General features: G+C 39.3%; 1 protein-coding gene across 1 annotated transcript; it reads right to left on the bottom strand.

Annotated features, from left to right (window-relative positions):
* Positions 1 to 12: 12 nt before the first annotated feature.
* Positions 13 to 26,586, bottom strand: LOC148077538 (myosin-binding protein C, fast-type-like). Its single transcript, XM_087794198.1, has 29 exons — positions 26,556 to 26,586; positions 21,370 to 21,387; positions 19,057 to 19,077; positions 14,270 to 14,338; positions 14,049 to 14,197; positions 13,837 to 13,954; positions 13,674 to 13,722; positions 13,397 to 13,456; positions 13,133 to 13,299; positions 12,737 to 12,869; positions 12,204 to 12,328; positions 11,943 to 12,048; positions 10,732 to 10,901; positions 9,936 to 10,101; positions 9,739 to 9,845; positions 9,607 to 9,636; positions 9,371 to 9,513; positions 8,654 to 8,813; positions 7,955 to 8,059; positions 7,695 to 7,883; positions 7,457 to 7,591; positions 7,089 to 7,256; positions 6,819 to 6,907; positions 3,329 to 3,524; positions 3,100 to 3,239; positions 2,800 to 2,959; positions 2,596 to 2,732; positions 1,710 to 1,896; positions 13 to 145 (listed from the first exon to the last, which is right to left on the bottom strand). The coding sequence occupies exons 1-29, from the start codon at positions 26,569 to 26,571 to the stop codon at positions 114 to 116; spliced, it is 3,345 nt and encodes a 1,114-aa protein (XP_087650324.1). The 5' UTR covers positions 26,572 to 26,586; the 3' UTR covers positions 13 to 113.

The following is a 26,586-nucleotide window of genomic DNA, read 5'->3' as shown; positions in this document are numbered from 1 at the left end:
TAAAACAAACAATTTATTTACAGCAAAGGCCATCTTTATTGGATTCACTCATGCTCAACAAATCACTGGTTGTCTGAAGGTTGATTTTTAAAGTTCCAGTTCGGTTCTGTTCCTCACTTCCCCTCCTTGTTTGGGTCAACAGGGACTGTGGAAGGAAAGCAGATTGAAGTTCAAACAAGAATCCAAATGAAATTGAATTCCCAAGGCCTTAAAATCAATGATGCTAAATTGAAACAAAAAAAACATGAGAAAGTGAGCGAAATGCAAGTTTAAATGAGAGAGCCTCACAAATAACGCCATATTCTATATAAAATAACTTTATGATTTAACATTATTAAGAAAAGGTGTGCGGATGAATCGAGGTTCCTTCTTTACCTCCCTGCGGTTAATTTGACACGAGCTAAAAAGCTGCATCAGCAGGGTCCAGGAGAAGTTCATGGGCTGTTTGAATCGAATGTCAATTTCCTGCCTCTCAAATACCTTAAAACTGCCTCAAATTGTTTTTGGAATTGGTGTATTGACGTATCCTTAACTTGCCTGAAAGGTTTGGAAACTTAGCTGGGTCACATAAGGTGATCCAGTCTCTAAAACCCTTGAACCATCAAGTCCTCGGCAGACCATTGCACCATTTGATTTGAAGTGAGAATTATTCATTAACACTTTAAAGAACTTTTAATGATTAAGGACTTTAAGATTATTTGATAGTGGCCAGGTTTCCAAAATTGGTTAAGAAGCTCTTTGGTTATACAATCTAAAGAACGCTCTTAAGAACACTGAGTTGCTCTTATCTTAAGTTTTTTCACAAAGAAGAAAATGTAAGATTGAGCTGAGCCACTCTGGACAGCGACTTTTACAAACAATAAAACGATTCTAAATGAAAAAAAAGTGTATTCAATAACAAGTTTAAGTTTTTCTACACATATCATGACTTTATAGTACTTCTATGACTTAACTGTTGATCTTTAAATCAACTTTGTGGGTCTTAATCCGTAAAACAACATAAAAATATGTGTATTTGATGCACAAATTATGCATTTAAGGGTGTTAGAATATAATAAAGAAATGAGAAAACATACTATATCTTAACTGTTAACTATTTTAACTCACTCCAATAAAGCAAATAAAACATGTGAAAGTTATTAGCTTTCTTACAACTACGCATGAAAAAGTACAACAACCCTGTGGCATTTCGCAGATATCAAGGAGAACATTGAATTGAACGCAGTGATGTTCCACATTATGAAGGCCCACTAAGAGCTTCTTTAGAAGATTCTTTGCCTTGATCTTGAAATCCGGAATAAGGGACATAAATAGCTCTTCATCATGGTTACTCCTGTTAATGTTAGTTATCGGCAGCCATTCCTACACTGAGATATGCACAACTTGCACCTGTACTAGTACTTCACTGTACAGGTCGCTTATTTAATAATGGGTTGGTAAAGTAGATTGCTACAATACCAACCCATGCTTGCTTTATTAGGTGTAGTCAGCTGCCTTTTCCTAGTTAAAATTAGGTCTTGAAAAATAGCGACAACAATTCAGCTAATGATTAAAACTCTATTAATAGACAAGAAAAATTATCATTGACACATGACTTTACTAGCTTCAGGCAGCTTTTCTAGAATTTCTAACAAATGATGATATCACAACGTGGTGATTTGGGAGCTAAAATACAACACAAACAACCCCTTTTGCATCTTTTTACTCACCATGGATTTCCAACTTGCACTCCACCTCATCCTTGCCGAGGTCGTTCACTGCCAAGCAGGAATATTTTCCGCCATCGAAGGCACTGGGCTTGCGGATGTTGAGAGTCAGGACTCCTTGGTTGTTTTGCATCAAGAACTTGGGATCCCCACCGAGGATCATCTTGTTCTTCATCCAAGTGATCTTAGGCTGGCGAGAGGAATTTTCATTGTATGTAATTTGGTTCTCACTGATGGAAATCCATTAATATATACATATTATAATTAAAGCGATAGCCAAAAATTCATACTTCACTCATTTTCTACTCACCCTCATGTCAACTAAGGGTTGGGAGTTTAGAATGTTTAGAATTCTTCACATTGATAAACTATATTTTAATTGTTTAGCATTCTGATTATAATCACATTTTTGGAGGTTTGAGGACTTGATTCCAGCCCCACCTAGAATATTTTTCATCAGCCGCCACTAGCGAAAGTGTACGTTCATTTTAATGTAGGGACTGGAGCTCAGTTGTCTTCGTCGTCATTTTCCAACAACAAAACATATCAAATACCTCCATACTGCTCGTCCATCTTGTATTGAAGCCTTGACAAGTGGAATTTTCCATAAAAATGTCAATAAGTCTATATTTTAAACTCGTCTGCAACAGAAGTTTAATTAATTAACCATACATTTCATTCATACATTTTGCCTAGAACTTTAAAAAAGAAAAGGTTTACTCTGAAAATAATCCCAACATGAGCAGAGTAGTAGAAAATGAGTGAAGTTGGAATTTTGGGTGAACTATCACTTTAAGATTTGGTCAGAGATTGAATATTCCGAAAACGGACAGAAAAAACATGATGACTACTACAAAGTGTTTCTCAACCGTGGTGGTGTAGCCTGTACCTTGGGGTAGCCTCTGACAGCACAGCTAATGGCCATGCTGTAACCAGCCACAACAGATCTGTCAACCAGAGGGCGGGTAAACTTGGGCACACAGCTCTGGTCTTTCTCATGGAAGGGTGTCGGCTTGTACTCCAGACCTGCGAGGGGGTCGCACATTACGTGAGCATCAGAGTGTGGTACGAAACCCTCACAGTGGTGTCTCACCTGTCTTGGCGATCTTAGCCGTGTTCTTGCTGAAGCCCGGCTCTTCACTCAGGCCGCACAGGTTTTCACTGTAGATCCGGAACATGTATTCGTTGCCCATGATCAAATCCGATGCCGTACAGTTTGGCCGCCGGTTGTGCTCATAAATGGTGTACCAGTCCTGACGACGGATGGAGTCAAGGCGGTTAAACGGAGTTTTGTATCACAGTCAGCACTTGAACTTTTTCCCTCTAAGAGACAGCTCAGCAGGATTGTAATGATTGAGGTTGGGAAGTCGTGCCCCATTTTCCTGCCTCTCACCTTAGTCTTCAGGTCTGCCTTCTGGATCGTGTAGCCTGTAATCTCGGTGTTGCCGTTGTCCTTGGGGGGATCCCACTCCAGCGCGGCATTAAAGCCCCACACTTCTGTCACTCTGACTTTCTGAGGTGGTCCAGGCTTATCTGTGGAAGCAAATTGAGTTGCGATTCACTTTAATAAATACTTGATGCACGGCAACAACCACTTAAGCCCTTGATACCACTGCACTCACCGACGATTCTGATCTGGACAGAAGCTCTGTCCTCCATATTCTCAATCTGAAGAACCAGCTCGTACGTTCCCGAGTGCTCTCTCTCTGCAGAGCGGATGAAAAGAATGGTGTCCACGGTGGAGCTGCGCACGTTGACCATTTTGGTGTCCAGAGGCTGTCCGTCCTTGTACCATGTTGCAACAGGGCGTGGTTTACCCTGAAAAAATACAAAGTTGAAATAAAATATGAAACATGGGCTTTTACGCTTCCTAGTAGAAATCAAAATTAAAATCTTGGGGCCCAATAGGGCCCTTTTCAAATACTACCAGTTATTAATAAGTAAGTAAGTAATTTTTATTTGTATAGCGCTTTTCCAGACCAGGATCACAAAGCGCTTAAACAATCAAAACAATACTCAATAAAGTATATACTTTAAAGGGCAAGATAAAACTGATAATACACACAGTCACATTAAAATTAAATTCAAATAAAGTTTTCCTCCAATCGTTCCGGATATTTGTGGTCAAGCTCTACAATGCAAGAATGTTTTTGGCAAGATTATTTATGCTAACAAATTGTTTGGAAAATGTTGTCCAAACTATGGTAATTAGAGGCATACATTTATGTGTGCATCACTATTTGAAAAACGATTCTCAATTAAAAAATGTACTCATTACATAGTCTGTTAATAAGAAAATTGATCAAAACTGTTCACCTAATGGTGATTAGTATGATGTAAGTTTGTCTTAAATAGATGTTGGACCTCTATTGTACTCATCAGTATGTGTCTGTTGGTACAAAACTCTCTTTTCATTGAAATATTTAAATTAGACAATGTGCTTAAGCCCCGCCCACTAACATATTGTTTACCTAACCACACCCACTCTGCTGTAAATGGTCAAGCAACAGGGTTTCTCTCTGCATCAATCCAGGAAGTCTCCACCTCAAGAGAATTGTTATATAAACAAAGCAGGCCGTGATTAAAGCTGGCTGAAGGAGGAGTCAAGCCATTGTTACTTCATAATGGCATCCGCTCTTGTAACCTTTCGTTCGCCAAGATTTCAGACGAGGGAGAACTTTATAAATGTTGAGTGTCAATATCATTTTGTGGCAAAAGTTTTACGTGCATGAGGGGCTTGTTGTGTGGACTGAAATTTCTGTGAATCACTGTCATGACTTGGTTTTTAAATACACACTGTATAGTATACACAATTTCCTAACTGTTGTTTATATCGAAGGAGTGGTTGTTCAGTTCATTTTTACCTCAGTAAGGTCTAATCAATTTTTGAAGTTTATGAATTGATTCAACAAAGTAGATGTATAGAATCGACATCATTTTACATATGAAATTCACCCTGTACTAGTAACCAAGCCAAACGACCTCCGAATACAAACAATTTTCAAGGCCACCCCATCTTGCCAAGATCAAGACGTCCGCCGGAGAAGTGAGCTGGCTATAGATGGGAAGGTTAACAGATTTTGAGATGTGACACTATAAAATGTCTGGGAGACCCTTTTATTATGAATAATTTCCCAATGTGTTAGTTTAAGATGTTTATCTCGAGGGTTCAGGCCGTGGTCCTGCAAACAAATAGCTCAACCTCCTGCCATTTTGGCCAAAATAAATTACACTTGTGTAATGAGGTGAGTCAGTGTTGAACTACCTTGATGCTAAAATTATCTTTTATAAGACTGTTATTTCCTGTAATAGCTCAGCAAACATATATTTTGTTCTTCCACGGACCCTGACCATGTTAGAACTTGCTGCTGATTCAGTTTGACACCACTGAATTATCCATGTTATGCTTTAATATTGGATCATGATGAAAACGGCAGAACACAAATGACTAATTGATCAGCAGTCGAACACATCTGACCCGTCAACTCCACGGCCCTGTGTCTGGATTCACTCTTCACTCTTGGGCTGCCGAGAACTCCCAGCGCACTTCAACCCGGGCCGAACCTCTGTGATCTTTCTGACTTAATAGCATTTGCCATATCATTGATTAATGCTGGGTTGTGGAGCCTGATGCTCCCTGCTGCGGTTTCCCTTTTTTTCAGGGGTGTCAAACTCAATCATACAAGGGGAAGAAATCTAAAGAGCAATCTCCGTTGTGGGCCAAACGGAAACTAATATCTACTGAACATATAACAGGAAATGTTTAAACAGTGTAATGCAGAATAAGTCTGCTCTAGATTATACATTACACTGTAAGAAGGAATGTTGAAGATGACTTACTGGTAATGGATATCATTGATTAGGACTTGATACATAAAACATAGATTCAGTTTTACTGTCAGGGTAATGTTTATTTAATGTTATTTCTCACAGGTCCTGGGTTGTGTCCCAAGTCGCGCACTTCTGCACTTACACTTAATATTGTGAGTACACAATTTTATTTTTCTTAAGACATATTCATTCATGCAGGCTTTTCATTGATTTTCTGGAACTCCTGTGTTGTTGTCAGTGTTATCTTGACCTTTTTAGTATATATTTGATTGAGTATTGTTTTGATTATTTAAGCGCTTTGTGACCCTGGTCTGGAAAAGCGCTCTATGAACATAAATGAATTACTTACTTACTTAAAATTGTGTTCCAATGGGCACGGTGCAAAAATGTAGTGCGCAATGAGTACCCAATTGGCGCACTGAAATTTCCAGTTAATTGAGTATCGAGCGATGGGCATTTGAGTACAATTTGTTTGATATTTGCGCACTGTGTACGTGCAATGCATACTTTACACCAGTGCACTCGGAGAAGGGTGTGATTTGGGACATGGCCCTACTCTTCCTGGACTCAAAATGACCAGCATGAGTTGTGTCTGGACCAAGATTCATTTTTGTTATCGGCCTTTTTTACTTTAGCTGAGGCCAAAAACAGCTGTTCGATACTATTGCCTCATTATTAGTGTAAATATGCTGATTTTCCTGGTCTCATTTTAAGGAATGTTTCTAACGAAATTAGAGATTTTTGTAGCCTTTAAAAATTTGCAAATCAGCTTTTGTTTTTGGCCTTTTTAAGTCCATGCAAGCATTCTAAATTACTATAAATATGAATTCATTCATTTTTGGCCTGGGATAGGCTCCAGAATAGATTTTCTTCAGGCGAGAGGCGGGGGACATCCTGGACAGGACGCAAGTATATCCCAGACCACAAAAAGACATAAAACGGTTTATACCCTATACCTAAAATTTCCCCCAAGTTCCCAATCAACCTCTGTATTTTCTTGGACTGTGGGAGGAATTCGGAGTGCCCCTAGAAGTGAACCTGCAACCTTCTTGCTGTGAGGCGATTCAGCTAAACTATATGCGGCCAGGAATAAAATATAACTCAAATATTTAAAATCGAATAAAAATGAATGTAATTTAGTGTTAAATATTGAATGTCTAAATAACATGATTTTTTTTAATTAAAAATATTTTCTTTTTTTCTTTAGAGAAGAAAGTGCCACAGAAACTGCTTTTGTACGTGGGAAATTGACATTAACATGTGTGAAAGCGTGTTTGAAACCTGGAAGGGGATGGTGAGGTTGATCTTCGATCCGACAGTCCTGATGAACTTTGTCCTCAGATCACGTGGAAGACGGATTTTAGGATATTCTGAGGACGACACGAGCACAGAGAAAGTCGGGCCCGTGAACAAACGTATGTAGGTCACGGTGCTCTGGAGAAGATGATTTTAGAAGGTGCTACAACAAATCCTCATTAAAGTCAAGAATGCTCATTTAGTATTTATAATAAACTCCCCTGGTCTCTGATAGCGACACGAGGGGTGACTCACCCATGATCTCCCGGATGGTGACAGGCTGCGCCAGTGTGGCGGGGGGGCTGCGTCCGGCGATATTCACTGCAAAAACCCTGAAGTTGATCTTCTCTCCCACGGGGAGGTTACGCACCACGAAGCCTTGCTTCTCGCGTACTTCCTGGTTCGCAGCCACCCACTCCGTGTCTGCATATAAAAACATACTCCAACCTCATTATACCACGAAGTATTATCATAGCGGCATAATATATCAGATTTATGTAAATAATAGGCACCTTTAATGGAATTTATACACATGAGCTGTCAAATAAATGTAAGTTAGGAGGACACTTTGATTCTGAAAGAATATTCATAATGAAATATTAACATCATTATGGTAATAATACCTCCATCCTTGCAATATTCAATCATATAACCATCCAGTCCACCGGCTCCAATTTTCTCCGGGGCAAGCCACCTTAGACTGCATGTGCTGTCTGTCACATCATGCACCGTCAGGCGGGTCGGCTCGCTGGTTGGCGCTGTGTGTTGACAGAAAGACAGGATGGTGGGATGTGATGCACACAGGGAGCCAGAGCGAGATGGTAATAGAAAAAGAAATAGGAAAATGCATGTGACACGCACCGATGGGCATGAAGGGTTTGGAGTTGAGGCTGGGCTGGGACAGGCCGATGCTGTTGACAGCAAACACTCTCATCTCATACAGAACGCCTTCAATCATCCGCTTTGCCTCATAAGTCGTCGATTCATAAACGTCAAAGTTGAGCTTCGTCCATCTGGAGGAGCCTTTCTTCTTTCTCTCCATGAGATAACCTGACGGGCGTGAGAGACAACGTTAGGCATCCAGGAACGAATACAGTGCCGTTTCTATCAGTCCCGTTTACCTTTGATGGGTGCACCGCCATCGAACTTCGGTGGTTCCCAGACGATGCTGGCGCAATCCTCTCCCACCCCGGTACACTTGACATTCTCCGGAGGGTCAGGCACATCTAAGAATGTACAAATTCAGAGATTTACAAAATGTTGTTTGGTAGGAATCACTTCAGAGGGCACAACATATCAATCACCAATATATCGTTATACATTTTCTGTCTATACAGTTTTGATATTCCAAGTTTTTTTGGGCTTTCAAATCAATGTTTTACTATTGTTCATTCATGGTATATATTTTATTGAACTATGTGAGGAATTAAATAATTTAGTATTGATGTTACAGTTAAACTTCCGGCCACTAGTTGGCAGCAGTTAGTAAATCCTTAGCACCTACAGGTACAGTGAAATCCCCTATGATCCCCAACATGACTGAGGACTAGAGGATACACTAGACTTTAGCAGCTTTTAAAGCTGATGTTTGGACATATTTTAATTTAAAAAACAATGAAAGCAGTTACGACTTAACCAAGAGTCATGTGGTCTGTAAAGTACTCGACAATACTACAAATACATTCTTCTTCCTACAGTGTCCCAATATATCGTATCATTGTCCCTGTATCGTGATACTTATCGTATCCTCAGGTTATGGCCAATCCATATCCCTAATATATTTACATTTTTATCTTTCGGTGAAGTTATGACCGACTTACCGACGATCTTGACAAACAGCATGGCCTTGTCCTCTCCAGCAGGGTTGGTGACAACGATGCTGTAGTTTCCCTCGTCCTCTCTCTCCGCCCCCTCTATGACGAAGCAGCTCAGGTCCTTCCTCGCCTCCACTCGCACACGTCCAGAGTTCTCCGTGACCGGCTTGAAGATGAATTGAAAAAGTGATAATATGTCTTGAACCTTAAGCAGACTAAAGAAAAGTAATCCTATATTTTTTCAGGTTTAAACTAACTCTTGTAGGTCACCCGTTGACTTTTGACACTGATTAAAAAAATTAAGAGGAATAATTGTAAGAATATATTTTAAGTGGTGTTGTAGTTGAATCAACACTGAATAGATTTGTGTAGTACAGAATATATGTGTTGTAAAAATGTCCATGTAAGGTTGTAGACAATTAACACTGAGGATAGTGAGACGTGATCCTAATTACCATCTTTGTCAGTTGTATAAAGAATAATAAAAAGAAAAAAACGAATCTAGAAGGAAAGAATTATTTGATAATTTATCTATATCAATTATATTATATACTATTTCATTCAACCATTACCTTAAGATACCAAAGATACTAAACACTGGCCAAATATCCTCCCTCAAAACTCATTTTATCCTTTGGATTCCTGTTTGTCGATCAATAAAAACCACCTCCAAGGAAGCCCAAAACTAAAAAGTGATTGTGCTTCTTGAAACATCTTTCTCACCTGTTCCCCTTTGCACCAGACAACTGTCGGTGGTGGTTCTCCTGAGATCTCCACGTCCAGTCGCAGCTTGTTTCCTGCCACAACGATGATGGTATTCTGGGAAACCATGTTTCCGGTGGTGTCCAGGTGGATCTTCGGGGGATCTTGTGATGGAACAGAAGGAAGATGCGGTTTGTTTTATGACATGATTTTTAACTTCAGAATAAACGGTTAAGTCTACTTAAAGATTTACTGACCTTGTCTTGGCACATAATCAATCTTGATTTCTGTAGCGAGAGAAACAACATGAGTTCTTGTCATTCAGGTAGATGCGTCAAAACAGCTGAAAATGAAAGTCAATGTTCATTGTGATTTTTATGTTTGCTCACCCAAGAAGTTGAGTTTGGCCGAGAGTGACAGTGCGTATCCATCAGGTACAAACGTGTAGTCTCCAGCATCCTCCGGCTTCACATCATCTATAATCAGGCGGTGGAACCTGAATCAAGGAGGAGACGAATGCCAAAGGTGTCGACAACAAACGTGTGCGTGTATTTTTCTATTTTCTCTTCACACGCATTTTTTCTACCTGCCAATGTGAGTCATCTTGATGCGGTCACTTGGCAGGACCTCCACTCCATCTTTGAACCACTTTCCTGTGACCTTATCATCAGACACCTCGCACTTGAACAACGCCTGGTCTGTGGCCTTGACAGTCAGATCAGCAATGTCCTGCAGCACCTCCAGTTCCTTTTCTGAACCAGACACCGGAAACCAAATAGGATCAGTAAGGTGGGGGGGGGGAGCGTGTGGAAGATGTTCATAATGGTAACATCAGTTGTCACTTTGTTTACACTACGGCCCTGGACACAGACGGACCAAACAGCTGCGACTTTCATTCTTATTTTATATATTTTCCATGTGTTCATACTGGTTTATATTGTATTTAGAGGGAAATTAATGAAAAAAAAACCTATACATTTAGGAATAAGAAAAAGCCACGGTCAACCAAAAAAATTTAATAAGGCCAAATATGCAATAAATTAAAATAATATTGTAAATTATTATTATTATTATAGTTATTGTAAATAAAGATATGTTGTTAAATATTGTTTTATATTCTTTCAAATTAATTAGGAAGGTGAAATTTAAAGAATTAAAAAAGTACAACATATACAGTTTCTATTTACAATCCATTAGAGATAGTCATAAATAATAAAAATAAATAAAAAATAACATTTTGCATGAAACTTTATGATTTTATTCTGGCCTCATGAGGGCCACATAAACACATTCAAATGGCTGCTTGTGGCCCCCTGGTCGCACTTTGGCCAAGGCTGATCTGGCCAATATCAAAATTAAAATGATTGATTTCCGATACGTACCTTCCACTTCCAGCTCTCCTTTGGTGTGACCCCCATTAGTCCACGCGTGGTACATTCCGATGTCGTCGAGGCCGGCCTCCAATATGATGAGTTGGTGCTTCCTTCCATCCTTCTTAAAGCGGTATTTGGGGTCACCCTTGTCCTTGAGGAGTTCTTGATCTTCAAAGAACCTTGAAATGAATATAAAACGAGGATATCTCTTTGAGACATGACACAACTGTGACGTAAATCCAGCAGGCTACAGTGAAACCTTTATTATTGAGGGCATTTCTAAACTGGAAATGACAGCAACAAACATTGTGTCATGTTAAAGCGATAGTTCACTCATTTTCTACTCACCCTTATGTCGACTAAGGGTTGGGATTATTTTGAGAGTAATCTGTTCCTTTTTAGAGTTATATCCAAAAAATGTTTGTTCATTTTAATGTAGCGACTCGAGCTCAGTTGTCTTTGCCTTCATCTTCATCCACAAATAAACTTAAAAAGATCGAAATACCTCCGTGGTGCTCGTCTTTATTGTCCATCTTGAAGCCTGGACATGAGGAATTTTTCTGAAAAACTTAAATAAATCTATATTTTCAAGTGTATTAGTAGCAGAAGTTATCAGTCTATGAGTTCCTGCTTGAAGTCTTCCCTCCTTGAAACACATTGCAAGTGTATTTAGGCTGCTAGTGTAGCAGCGCCCACCAAAAAAAAGCTTCAAATACAGACTTGTAGAATTTTTTTCAGTAACAATTCCTTATGTTGCGACTTCAATACAAGATGGACGTTACAAACAGCCCCGTAGAAGTATTTGGATGTTTTTCAGTGTGTATTTTTGGACAGAGATAAAGCTGGCCTTGCAAGGTCTGCCAAAAACAACCCTGAAGTTTTAAAAACCTTGTTTGATTTTTTTAACGAGCGATGTGTTCTCAAGACTTCAATACAAGATGGACAATATAGACACTGTAGTATGGAGGTATTTGGCTGTTTTTAAGTCTCATTTTGGACGAAGATGAAGACGAAGACAACTGAGCACCAGTCTCTACATGAAAATGAACAAGCATTTTTGTCTATAACTCTAAAAAGGAACCGATTACTCTCAAATTAATCACAACCCTTAGTCGACATAAAGGTGAGTAGAAAAGTAGTGAAGTTTTGGTGAACTCCCCCAATAATGGAGAAGCCTTTTAGCTATTTAGGTTCAAGGTTTATCACTGAGATATACTGACCACATGACGTGGGCACCTTCCTCGGAGACCTCGACCTCAAACTCCACTCTCTCTCCCACCACCACATGGTAGTCGTCCATCAGCTTGGTGATGGTCACAGGAGGCTCTGCAGGGGGAGGAGATATTCATCACTTCAGTCGAGGGAACTTTATTCTTATGCAGTTAGAATGAAACATGGGCACTAATTATCACTTAGTCACGCTGAGAAAACACCCAGGCAGACAAGGTGACAGCTAACCGGAGCGTGAAAAGATGATGCACCTTTGACAAACACCTCAGTGAAACACTTGTCCTCTCCCACCACACACTCGTACGCTGCGTCGTCAGCCAGGGTGGTTTTATTGATGGTGAGCGTGCGGATATTCCCATTAGCCTCCATGACGTACCTGGAAAAAAGTAGCAAATCATAACTTTCATATTTTGTGGTATAATTGTGTTGAGGAAGTGGAAGTGTTAATGTAGCGATAAATCTATTCTAATCCATTGATGTATTTGGCAGATCTCAGCAGTCGGGGTGCTTTTTATTTTTACCACAGCATGACCTCCAGGCTTGAGTCAAGTGCCTGCATCAACATGGAGCTTAAAATCACTTGGCAATGTGGCTGGTGGCGCCCTGAGGGAGCCTCCATATAACTGCCTAAAAATAAAAAGTGTTGATGGCAGCGCGGATTGAAAGCTCGACTTTGTGGCAGAGATCGTTTCAGGTTAATCTTAGTTTGGCGACTAGTTTTTTCTGCCTATAAGGGCGTGTGGATTTATTTGGTGAGTGTGGTGCGACGCATTCGTCCAAGTACTTTGCCGAGGGTTTGATCTCTTGGCCGTTCTTCAACCATTTAACCTGCACGTTGGGATCGACCACCTCACACTTCAGGACAATCTTCTTGCCCTTGTCCACGGTGTAGCAGGAGTCGAGCTTGTTCAGGAAAGCTGGCAAACAAAAGCAAGACGAATGTCAGTTCGATTCTCTCATTGGTTTTACCCGTTTGTTATCTGGGGGTCAAAGTGACCCGGTGTCCCTTGTGTAGCCTTTGGGTTAAGTTTAACGACCTCCACCACTCCGTATGTATGAAGCCAGGCAGGTCGTTCATCTTGACCCAGAGCCTACACAAGGGGTACCACAAACACATTTGTTTGTGGGCCACCGGGTCATTCTGACCCTGATATGACACAAGGGAGAAACGTCCTCCTACATTCAGTGTGCTTGGGCTCGACCGTCATCTTCTTCAGACGCTTCAACATGCCCCTCAGGTCGGTGATGCCGTACTCAAAAGCGATTTTCTCGTACTCGCTGGGATGTGCGCTCTTGAGCAGTTCCCAGACGTCGATTTGAACTTCCTCCTTCTGTGGCCTCTTTTTCCTGTCGGTCACAGAAAAAGGGATATTCATGAGACTCTGATCCAAAAGCGAGGCTTTACTTTTTTTTCATGTCGGAGTTCCTAAGAAGGACCTCTTACTTCTTTGTTGCTTTAAGCAGAGCGCTGAAATCCAAGTCTCCGTCATCCTCACCAGCATCCCTGTTTGTATAAAGAACATTTTTTTCAACAACCTGTTGCTTCTTCTCGTACTGAATAAAATTCTGTCAGAAGCTCTTCTCCTTTCTTAAAAAAAAAAAGAAAGGAAAAACAACACAGTGAGTTAACGCTATTAATAGCAAACATATGCTTTCCCCCTTGAGAGCATTTGCACACTTGCACTCAGACAGACTGAAATGCTAAACCCTAATGCACTTACGCTCTCTTGAAGGCAGACAAAATATCAGCCTGTTCCTCCTGATGGGCGGCTGAAAGGAGAGAAGTTGCAGAGAAGGCATGTTAGGGTTGAGATACGATCAAATCATCGGTGGAATCCGTGGCCGCCCCGCGAGGCAGGCCTTGTTTTTATTTTTTCCACTCACCCTCGACCTCGATCTCAAAGGTGGAGCTGTCGCACTTGTCTTTGGCCGTCACCTCGCACCTGTAGCCGCCAGCGTCTCCTGCCTTCAGTTTGATGATTTTCATTTCGTAAGTGTAGATCTGACCAAGAGAAGCGGAAGTTTTATGACCCGTACTTCAAATAAAAAAAGCGCTCGACGACACGTTTGTGTTTGATTCATATCTCCGGACGAACCTTGGTGTTTCTGTCGTAGGTCTCTTTGAACTGCATGTGTTTTCCGGCCTTGCTGCCGAGATCCAACCACTTGCCCTTCAGCCATTTCATGGTGGGCTTCCTTGTGAGGGTGGTGGAGTCCACCTTGGCAATAATGGTAACATCAGTGCCTGAAAACAATGGAATATAAAATTGTGGCGTTCTATGTATCAACATCTGGCCGACAGAATTGCGTGTCTAACCGACTACAGCCGCAATATTGGCGTTCGGCTTCTCCACGAACAGCCCGGTGAGCTCCGTCGAAACAGACTCTGGAAGTGAAGAGAATACAGTTCAGTTTGTTCACTCTTTTGTCACCAATTTGGTGGATTTTGTGCTGCACAAATCCTTCCAAAAGACATCTGCTAATAGTGCAAGATGAAAAATACATTGTTAGATTGTAATAATACATTTACAAGCAGTTTCTTTTGTGTGCAGAATATCAAAGTCACAAGTTCATGATCAAGCATTAAGCATCAAAGAGAAAAGTTCAATCATGGAATTGTTTGATCAACACGAAACATACTTTGGCCATCGCACACACGACCAGTATCACCATGTGCATGAAACTTTTGACAGACAAAGGAAGTTGCATTTCCATACAGTGGACAAAAATAAGAAAATAAATGTGTAAAAATGTCAGTTATAGAGTCCTTCGCTTGAAGTGTCATTATGATTCTTGTCCTTGATGATCTCTTTTCAAATGTACTTCTGCTTAAAGTAGATTTCTACTGTTTGAATCATGTCTAGTTTATCCGTGTGCCTCTATTTTTCACTTGTGATGTGCACTCATGACTCCTCAGTTGTGTTGAAAGAACAGAGGAAGTACAGAAAATGGTTGCAAAAGCTCCAGATAAGAATGAAAGGGACAAACATAGTGTACTATTTCTTAACCGACTGATGCATTAGACTTGTAATTGTGGCAGCGAGACACTTCATGTTCTTGTCTGAAGTATTTATAGCTCCAGAGATGTATTTGGACTCGAATAAAAAAATAAGCCTTTGGATAGAAGAGTGCGTTCTGGAATGTGCTAATGAAGCGAACTGTACGTTTAAAGTCCAGTGAGAAACACCTGTTGACTTCCATACATCAACGCTCTCCAGTAAAACAGGAGAAATTTAAAAACAAGAACACAAATTACACTCATGCATTAGTCGTCTGTTTGAAAAATCCCTCTTTGAGAATTCTTGGCACCAAACAGATGAATTCAAACAACAAACATTAATCTCACTAATGTATAACATGTCACTTGCTAACCGCTTTATTCGCTCTTATATTTGTTCAAGTACAACTCATGGGATTCATCCATCAGTAGTTCACAGCATGCAGTGGAGACTCTCAGGCCTTTGCCAGCTTCAACATATGGAAGTTTTAGCATTTGTTGTTATACTCCATACCATAAGTGTAAAAGAAAATCCCATAAAGACAGGATTATCATTGAGATGAATCATCGCATCACACAGATCGTTGTTTATGAACAAACGAGATCATGACTGTTATGAATCAAAACACAAACAATTCATGTGTGAATTACTGCGATGACAACCTGAGGTTGATTTTACTTTGAAAATAATTTGATAACTTACTTTGGACTGAGTCAGCACAGAGGGAAATTATACCAAATTATTCGGTCAAGAGAAGAGTTTTTCAAACATGTGTTTGTACTTGAGATGCTTTTTTGGTTGTTGGGTTGATGAATTAAAAAGCTTTGGATCTGATGCTAAGTAATGCTAATGTCTTATGTGATGTATTAGGTTGTATCTCAGTGTACTCATTTTGTACTACTTGGATTATCAAAATAAAAAAATGCAAATAAAAAAATGATAAAGAACCACTAAAAAAGAAAAAGTAAACAGAAAATATCTGTACTGTAGTTTAGAATATAAGTACTAAAAAGTGTTTGATTTATTCTATACTAATATTTAATGCTAGCTACAGCTTCAGAAAAAATATGAATCATTTGAATTAATAATAATAAAATGCAAAAAGATGTTTAAATTTGTTCTTATTTTTCTTTTCCTATGACAGACAACTTTTTTTTTCCATAGATTATTCGTGAATTTCTTAAGTCATTTACTTTGGTCATCAAAAAGTTTTAAAAATGTATTGTTTTCATAAGCTTTCTTTTTATAAACTTAAAGATTATTTTGGAGAACAGAAGGAGAGTATTCAAGGGGGTAACTCTGGGATTAAATGTCCTTTTCTTTAATAGCTAAAAGAGAAGTTTTCAATTGTAAGAAACATGCCCTTAGGATTTTGTTCAACGATAATTCACTCGTGAGTTGTTGCTACATGACTTGAGCCTCACTGGTATAAATTCATTATGTTGTAAATGTGTGTTTTAAACGGGCGTTTGGGTTGACTAAAATACTGCAAGGCTAAAGAGGGGCCCTCGCCACAAGACAATTTATGCCGCTGAATAAACTTAACAATAACCCTGGGGTGAACCATCATTTTCTCTGCTCAACACGCCGTACATCAAAGAGGAATTCACACCTGTAGCCAAACATAGTAGCTTTGAGGCTGGGGGGTCGACAGAGGAGCTCGTCCCTCTACTCTATCTCTTTTAAATCCGTCAAGCTAGAGGAAACAAATAGACTACAAACACTAGTATATACTTTATTGAATATTGTTTTGATTGTTTAAGAGCTTTGTGACCCTGGTCTGGAAAAGCGTTATATAAATACAAATTACTTACTTACTTACTATCATTATTCAAGTGCATTTGAAATCTGTGTCAAATTTGTCCATAACCTTAATTAATTTTTTCGTTTTAAATCTGAATTTCCCGCAAGAGTTTCAGTGTCTTTAGCTGAGCTACGGTCCGGTGACTGTACATTTATGAGACTATGAACAGTAGTGGTCGTACATAAAACCCACAAATGTTGTCGTTTATTAGCGCGTCCATCTAACTGGTCATCAATCCCGATGAGCACACCTGTCCACACCGAGAAACCTTTGTCCCGGACAGACCTCGTAAAAACCGCGACCTATTTGCGACGCGATAGCAGCTCAAGAGTTCCCCTTGTAAAAAACCCGAGCGTCACAGCGAGGGAAGTATTTTTTCACATCGTTTAGTTATGTCTGGCTCTGTCTGGCTCCAGCCGAGCTGAAGGTTAAGGATGAGATTTGACTTTGTGTGCATATAAGAAGAAGCCTCAGGTCGGATCCGTCACATCACACATGACCCGAGTCCTGGGGCGGTCTGGTGTGTGGCAGATAGAAACATGTCATGATGTCGAATGACACTTGGTATGTTGGCGGCAGATGCTATTGTTCTACAGCCGACTTTGAAGCACAGCTGTGTTTTCCACTCATAGTTCAGAGCGCCCGAGGAGCCAGGACCAAGGGAGTCTCAGAGGTCTGCACATGGAGGAACAAATTCTTGTTTGCTAAAAAAGAGGCATAAACAGAATGATTTGTCAGCGAGGTGTCCGCCGCCATGGCGGGGGGGGAGGGGGTCGGGAGAGGATCGCAACAGGTGGACGAGGTGGCGATCACATGCTAAACAACAAGTCTGTGCTCGAGTTAACGGTTTGTTTTTCATTGGCAACTTTCAAAAGCTATAAAAGTGGGGGCTTCATGCTATTTTATGGCCACGAGTGCAGCAGCGGGATGAGATCAGAGCGCCATCGGCAGGAACACTAAACTGCTGCTACTGTTTCACAGCTAGCAGATGCAATATCTGAAATTGAATGACATCTTGTGTGGCCAGGTTTCCACCTGCTTTTCCTTACACGTGATATATGGCTTCTCCATATCTCTAATAGTGTAGAGAGAGATATAGAAGGATGTTTTACTCATTCCTATTTATTCCAATGGGAATTCTCATTTTTATTTATATATATATATATATATTTTGAAATATCACTGTTACCCACTACCTCTTCTATCTTCCAACCTAAAACAAAAGCATTTATACACAAACTACCTCACTAGCTGGAATACCAGCATTATATTATTATATTTTACTGTAGCCATAAACTCAAAATGTGTTGTTATGTTCATTTAAAATGATGTTTTTTGACTCTGTAGCTTCAGTCCAAATTAAAGTATCAAAATATCTTTAAATATTTGTATGTGGGTTATTCTATGAAACTGCAATTTAACAAGTTCCTGTGCAAAAAACGACACACATATATTATTTTTAAAGGTTTTTAAGGGGTTTGTTTCATGCCATATGTGACTCATATAATGTGCCAAAAAAAGGGAAGTGGAAATGGCACTGGTTTAATAGAATAACCCAATTAAAATCCGACATAACAGCAAACATACGATGAATAAAATAACGGGTAAACATTGTAGCAGTATAACCAGACCAAACACAAAAAAAAAATCAAAGTCGTCGTGATCGTTTTCTCATCTCTTACCATCCGCATCAGCTTCAGAATCTGCCATAAACAAGGAAGCACACTGGTTAAAGCAGCAAAGAAGCCAACGCTCATGTTAGTCACGAGTCGACAAACGGTTGCAAAAGACGGACGGACGTAGGCAAGCAAGAAGGCAAGCATCTTTGAAACAAAGACTCAAGGAAATCACAAAATAGTCTTTGGATTGACGTTTTACTGAGATTGAAGGTTACATGTAAAACACAGAAAGAACAAAAAAAAACGTATAAATTATAGGATATTTTTAGACATTCCAGTCCTCAAAGGTTACTGTTGAGAAGATTTTCAACACCAATTCAACACGACTCTTGAGATTAATCAACACCCAAGTATTATAATAACGGTCCTCGTGACAAGGTATTCTTGTGGGTTGTGTACACTCAAGAGGACAAGTCATTGAAACAGACGAAGGACACTTCACCGAAACAAATGAGTCTATCCATCATAACTTGCTGAACTCATTTGAATAAAAACCATGCAACGATCTTCATGTTCACCCAGAGACACATGTATGTACTTGGTGTTTGAATACATTACATGGGTAACAGAGACTGACGAACCAACCACAAGCATTCACGGCAGCAACATTATTCCCTCTTACCTCCATCAGCGGGGGGTAGCTCTACAGAAAACGGGTAAAGTGTTTACTATTGTGAGCCATTAAATACAAATTACAAAACAAATCAGGCGTTTGTCTCTCACGGCGTGACAAATTCACAGATTAGAAACCCGGTTACTGCTGTTTAAAGGTGGAACTTGTTGCTGATTTAGTGGGTTTTCAAGTGCAAATGAAAACATGTTCCTACCTTAGTTTAAATCTTTGTTTCAGTGACTCCAGTATAACATGTTGTAGAAGTAATATATAATATATAATAAATATATTTTCCCATCCTGCTTGACTTTCCATTTCCTTTATCACCATCACATTAACACAGGGGCAGTTCAACCATCAGCCAAATATTGACCAAAGCCTGTTGTACATTTAGGACTATTTAAAAACAAATAAAGGGCTATTGAAAAGAAAATCAAAGTCACACAAAAGCTATATTAAAAATGCCTTTCACCTCACCTACTGCTTGTAGTAAGTTATACTAAGCCTCCACCCTATTTTTTCTGATGATCACAGCAGCCATATGTGCACAATTACACATACACTGAATGCAGATTACAAAAAAAGACAAATACAAAAATACAAATTCCCTTAATATTCCTCTTAGGTTTATGGGTTGAAGTTTAGGGTTATGGCTCTTCCCTGAACAAACTAATTTCTGTCTACTAAATTGAAATTTCTCAAGCGTTTGTAAGAATTCCTTCATGGGTTGCACAAGGGAAAATCTGCCTCTAAGAATAAAATGTAATTTTAAAATCTCAATTTTAATTTTTAATTAAATTCTAATTGTAATTTTTAAAAAACAGTTCAACTAACTACAGCCAATAGTAGGCCTGGTTCAGCAATTACATCAGTTTAATATACATGGCCTATAAGTCATTTGATTTTACTGCACAATATTCAACTGATGTCATCGAAGCCCAGAAGGTTTTTTCTTTTCAGAAATAATTTGTACTCTACTAGTTATTTAGGCTTGTGTCAATAAAACAATAAATAAATAAATAGTATTTCCTCTGTCTTTATAAAAAACATAACATATGGACCAAAATAAAATTAAAAAAAATTGAATGAGCCTTCAAGCATTCATTTTAAAAATTACAAAAAGGGATTGGATCGTTTGTATTCTCCATCCAGCTATGACAAACAGGAAGTTACATATTTATATACAAAATTCTTACACAAAAACTGGTAGATCTGTTCTCAGTTAAATTAAATGTACTTGTTAACATTATCTTAAAAAAATATGTTCAGACAAAAAATAGAAAGAATAAGAAAACAAGCAGATGTTTTATATGTAGATTAGGCAAAAACTCTAAACCTGTTTATGCATGCAGAGTTGAAACTAGTGAGAAACAAATGTTGTCAACAGAATTAATAACAATACACAAATAAAATACCATGAATTATTTCTGAATTAATGACGCATGCCGAGAATGAAATATTAATTCCCGGTAAATCAAAGGCGATGACACAGCAAACTAGAGACACAAAAGACAATCTGGATTGTCTTTTCTTATTCTTTCCCTGACAGTAACATCGCTCCGCAGATTAAACTGATTAGATGCCCCCGGTGCTCGCAGATAAAGACATAAGTGATGCGTGCTACAAGCTAGCTAAGATCTGTGCCCAATCACAGCGGCATAATAATCACATTAACTCTTCCCGCTAATTCACGCAGGGCAATTGACTTTCTGCTCGTCTACTTGAATCACCGAACTGATTATCTATACCAATACCACTCGCTCTGAATTATTCACATTACCACCTGATTAGTTCAAATCCATTTCCAGCACTCAAACCCAACGTATTAACACATGTGAGGTGTCAAGCATGGTATTGTTACGTAACATCATGAGACTCAGAAGTGTCCCTCACCATCTTCAGAAGTCTCCCCTGGGTGGAAAACAAGTAGATGTGTTTGGAAAAAAGGTAGCGCAACAGTTTGACAGCCCCCACATGTCTTTGTCATCCTAGATTCTCGGCATGTATTTTTGATCGTCGCCCATGTGTCCGCGGCTTCTGGGAGTCTCATAATTAAAATATAATACGGTCGCGCTGATGGAAATAGAAATGTCCATGACGGTGATTTAACCGAAGACGACGTCCCCCCGTATCAAAGTGCGTCGCCGGATGAAGCCCGGGTACGAGTCGCCCCGGCAGGCCAGGCTTTTGTCTGACACACAAAGGAACTTGACACGATATGTGAGCAAAAGTGAAAATGTGAGAGCCATAATCAAGTGAGTGCGTGATGGTGTAAGGCGGGAAAAAGGTCAGTGGGCAAATGGTGCGATGTGGCAGACTTACCCTCCCCCTCCGGGTTAGCTGAGGAAGAGAAAGAGAAAAAAGAGGCTGATTAGAAACATTCAAGCTTCATTAAAAGATAGCGTTTAAACAAATGTGATCCTTTACTTTCATTAGTTTATCTTTTCAAAAGACTTGGTGCCTCTGGTGAACTAGTTTTTTCACTCTCGACACTCTTATACCTAAATCATTTAGATATCATTCATCTTCTTATCAACCTCTCTAGGGAATGACCGAGGCTTTCCCCAGGTCTGCACCATGGCCTCTACCCAGTTGCTTATCCCTGAAACACATGGCTTAAAGACAACCTCCACAAAGGACATTATTTTATTGCCAGCATTTTTTTTATTCTGCTAATGAAGATAATGGGACTGGAAACAGATTTTCGTGGTTTTCCAGATATTCTAGAACAGGAGTCCTCGAAGCTTTTTTACACCGCGGACCGTTTTAATGTGAGAATTATATTCACGGACCCACCTTCATATAAAACATTTTTACACTTGTTTATAAGTTTATTATAGGTTAAGCTTCTTTACGCTTCAAGATTCACAGGCTAATACTACACCTTTTAGACAGTAATAATCATAAAACAGAAATTATATATATATATATGTTTTTTTGTTTTTTTTTCTGTGCGGCAGACCATGGGGGTGTTGGAAACCACTGATCAACTAAAACACACTAGTCAAACTGAAGGACTCAAACCAGGGTAAGTGATTGACAAGAAACACATTTTTTTTTGCTTTATACCTCAAACAAGTGTCTAGTTATTAAAAAATAAACTGCTTCCATTTAAACTTTTGTACCCTGTTAAAATACATGTTTTCCACTAATGTAGACACCCCTTATCTAGACTCTCAAATCATATATAGATTTATCACTCTCCTGGTGCAGAATAAACTTTTTTTTGCACTGTATGCACTGCATGGAAAATGTATTAAATTAATGATAAAAAATGAAAGTGCCTTAAACCTATATGAAAATAGAAATTGGCAATAGTTTTGGGTAGAAAAATGTGGGTGCAAATGGTTGGCTTGGCAGAAGTCTGAGCTCTCTTGAGTTATTTATACATTTTATGATCATCGTTTATTTGATCATGATTCTACTTTAACTCAGCTGTCATCACATTATATATTATCTCTTAAAATAGATTCATAACTTTTCTTTATACATATACAGTAATATATATTTTGATTCCCCCAAACTATTGTAATATTTAATTTACAGATTTTAGCAAATTCCAAATTCTAAATCTTGCTTATTAAAATATACTATACACGGTACGAATTTAATCCTTACAAAAATAAACATTAACTTACGGTAGAAGAACACTTTTTTGCGAAAGGCAGTGTCTGATAGAGTTTAAATGATGATGGGCCGACACTGCCAACGGTTCGATGAAATCTGGTATTAAATGTTTTTCCTTTAAAGTTTGTTTGCTTCTAAGAGGAGAAGCCTTCAATGTTAATGTGAACAGCTGTAGCAGGAACTGCTAATAAAGTTTGATAGTGAGAGTAACTGAACTTCTTTCAAGGACACGCCGTTTTATAAGATTTCTGTTTTATACAAATTTGGTGACAGGCCAACACACTTGAAATTCCGAAATCATTTTCGAGCTGCTGTTAGTCGCCAGCCTGGTTATTCTCCAGCAGATGATTTAGTTATAGTGCATCACACGCCAGAATCCTCAAACGTTTTATTCTAATCCAAGAATGTTTGGATAAGATTCGATGTCGCCTGGATCGTTCTAAACTTAGATAATACATCTTAAATATTTTTCCAGGTAACGGGAGACTTTGTGCAACATCAGCAAGTTTGAAATACTAATGATTTGGCAACATTTTTGAAAGAGATACCTTGCCTTCAGAGCGTCTCCCACAGTGGGTGACCGACTGCTCTTGATTTCCATGTACGTCGGACTCTTGGTCTAACATCTGAAGACTAAATCTGGTAATGGCTCATTTGTTACTAAAACGGAGTCATATTATATAGCAGAGCCACCGGTTGTCTTGGGGGGGCGAGGAGGAGGGTCATAGCAGTAGCTGGTAAAGGTCAGGGCTGGTGTCTTATGACCTCCCAGAAGTCGCGCCACGTTCCAATTAGTTGCACGTCGTTTCCTTGAATAGGCAGGCAGGACTGACCTCGGATGCCGAGCGTTCGCTTTGAGCCTGTGAAAACCTAATTGCTAAAGTAGTTTGAGTTAAAGACCAGCTCTGTCCTCTGTCCCTCCAATCGTTTAAATAAAAACCAAAAGTTGAATACTTGTAAGACTTTGATCTGAATCCCACTGAAAGGTTGAACACCTGCACGGAGTAGAAATCTGCATTAGCATCTGCTAAATCAACCCACTTGGGGTGATCATCTTCAACAAGTTTGCGATAAAGCAGAGTAATGAACTCGTGAGCAGATGTTCCACTCAGTCTAAATGTTTCCTTTAGGGACCGTCTGCAGTTTGGTAAAGTTTATAGATATGTCAAGTGAAGAATCGCTCGTATAACTTTTCCTGATAGCCCCGATGGATGCCGATGCATCATAAAAACACTACTAGCTTTATCACTGCATGTTTTACTCTGTCGGTCCATTAGTGCATCTGAGCTCCCCACTTTGTCCTCACATGGCTGATGTTTATTTCTGGAAGCATCATGGTTACACTTGGGTGTTTGCACCATGTTTGTCATAGTCAGTTAAGGCCTGCATCTTTTCCACACACTGTTTACCTCTTCGTGTTGACCACTGACAGCTTGATTTACTGTTTGTGTTTGACCCAAACATAATCACCTGCATTAGGCTGCTAAGACCTCTGAGGGTCCGTCTGCCCCCCCTAGCAACACACAACTATGAATTGTTACAACAATTGGGAATTATCTATTAAGCTGGAGCTTTTAGCTTCTAATGGTCGGATTATATCTTCGGATACTTTCATTTTGACATAAAAAAAAAGACTATGTGATGATTTGTAACATGTTTAACAGCCATTATTAGCACAGTTCAAGTTTCCTTTAACAATGTTTTCTCCTTTGTCTGGAGTGTCATTCTTTTTCACTGCAGTGGGTCAGAGACAGTGTTTTCAAATGAAGTGAGAGAATTTTTTCAAGTTACCAGAAATAAAAAGTAAGAAACCAATCTTGTTTTATAAACAAATGCACATGTGACCACAGAGGACATTGCAGTAACACTGTTATCATGCAGGGGGAGCCCAAAACAAATGTGTTCAATCTTTTTGTTTATTATACTTGACGGTAAGTCGTTGACAAAAAAAGTCGTCGTCACGGCAACGTCAACATCTATTGTGGGTTGAGGGTGGGTTGGGAATAGAACCTTGTATATCTATATGTCTCGCCGGCCACAGTTCGGACCCGACGTGTGATCGGGACTCGTCTATGATTTGACAGGTCGTCAATAATTCACGAAAGGTTAAAAGGGGTCGCAAACTCTTGAAGCGCGGATCAAGCCGTGGGTTTTAAAAAATGTATGAATGAACATCCATCATGGTCTGAAACACAATCATGTGACCACAGGAAACATGAATAAGATCATGTCATGAACTGCCATTTGGGCGGAAAGGGAGCGAGTCAACCGAGCCGATTCAGGTCGACTCGTCCTCGCACGGTTTGCTCACTACGATGAAAGCAATTATGAGCATAAATCATTCAGACGCCGACTTACAAACAGCCGCTAGCTTGAGCTGATCTGTTTGATCCTGGACGAAAGCGTCGAGCATGCTGACCACCGGGAAATATTTAGGCTTGAAGGTGCCTTAATACTGAAACTCGGCCGGGCCGTGTAACTTTATAAAACCCTTGGGTGTGTATTTAATAGCATGAACATATGTGGTGGAGAAAAACAAAGCGTGAAAGGCCATGGGTTACTTAAGAGTATTTATAGCCATCATCTGATGCAGCGGGTGGTTGTAAAGAGATATCGTCTAATAGTTGTCATCTTTTCAGAGTGATCGCCTCTTAGTGTTAACCATGGATGGCAATAAAGAGTGTGTGTTAATTGTTTAAACCTGGGAGCAGATTATCCACCAGAACCCTCGCAGTCCGAAGTCGATTGACCCCAGTACCACTCTTCCCTGTGAGTTTTTATTGGAATACAGTAGCTGTTCAAGTTACAGCCTTTTTTCCTATTGGACATTATTTATTGGTTTGCCTTAACTCGGGTTGTGATTCGATCCTGGACAGGTGGTGTCATACAGTACGGCACGCTGCAATAGAATCCACATTACTTTCATGAGTAATGGTTGTATGTATCTATATATATATACATACTGTATACATTTGGTGGCTATATATGGTGAACAAACGCAAATCCAGTGTTATAATAATACAATTATAAATAAAAAGAAGTTGAAATCACAGGAAGAGAATCTGAGGATTAAAGGAAGAGTTTACAGGTCAAGCAGTTCAAATGGGAAAGTGCATGAAGAAATAGATCCGGTGGTTTGGATAGATCATCTCCAGTATCCCCACAAAACCTTTTTCTGTTCAATGATCAAGAGCCCCCCGAGTTAAAGTGTTGGTTCCTCAGAGGGGAAGGACAGACCAATATTTACTAGTCCATGAAATTCATCTCATGAAACATGAAAAGATTTAGGTTGGCGAGTAAATAGGTATCGACTTATAAAAAACACTTCATAACCCATATTTATTGTGGATATTGTTTCCAAAAACATGGAAACAACTTATACATGTAAACTTTTGTGTACTCAAAAAAAGTTTTGCCAGTGTAGTCTGATGTCATTAAGTTGTAACCAACCTGTGATGATGTCACAGAAGCAGGTCATGAGATTATTTACAGCCTCCGAAAGATTCCTTACAGTCAGATTAGAGCTGGGAGGCAAAGAGCTTGTATTTTAACAACATGCCAAATCACTTCAGCCACTGCAAAGCCACCGGTATTAGTTTCTCTCAGCAGTGGGTCTGAGTGATTAGGAGATTTATAATTATAGTATTAGAGTTGAAAAATGATCTTCGGTCACTCAGAACTATTTAACTCTATATAATGGTTATATTCAACTACAAAAAAAAAAAGCGAATAATATATATTCTTATAAATCAGCTATCATTTTCAAAACAACATCAGTCATCTTTAAATGTGCCTGAACTATTTGCCTCTATCAAAACTCATCAACAAAATGAAGTGGGAAAGTTTTTTTTATGTAGAAAATAAGGTGAAAGTCTGCGTACCTGCAGGCTCAGGCATGGTTAATCCTCTGTC

The sequence above is a fragment of the Callionymus lyra genome, chromosome 6 (assembly GCF_982586985.1).
Source record: "Callionymus lyra chromosome 6, fCalLyr1.hap1.1, whole genome shotgun sequence".
NCBI classification, from domain to species: domain Eukaryota; kingdom Metazoa; phylum Chordata; class Actinopteri; order Syngnathiformes; family Callionymidae; genus Callionymus; species Callionymus lyra.
This window is presented reverse-complemented; position numbering and strand designations above follow the sequence as displayed.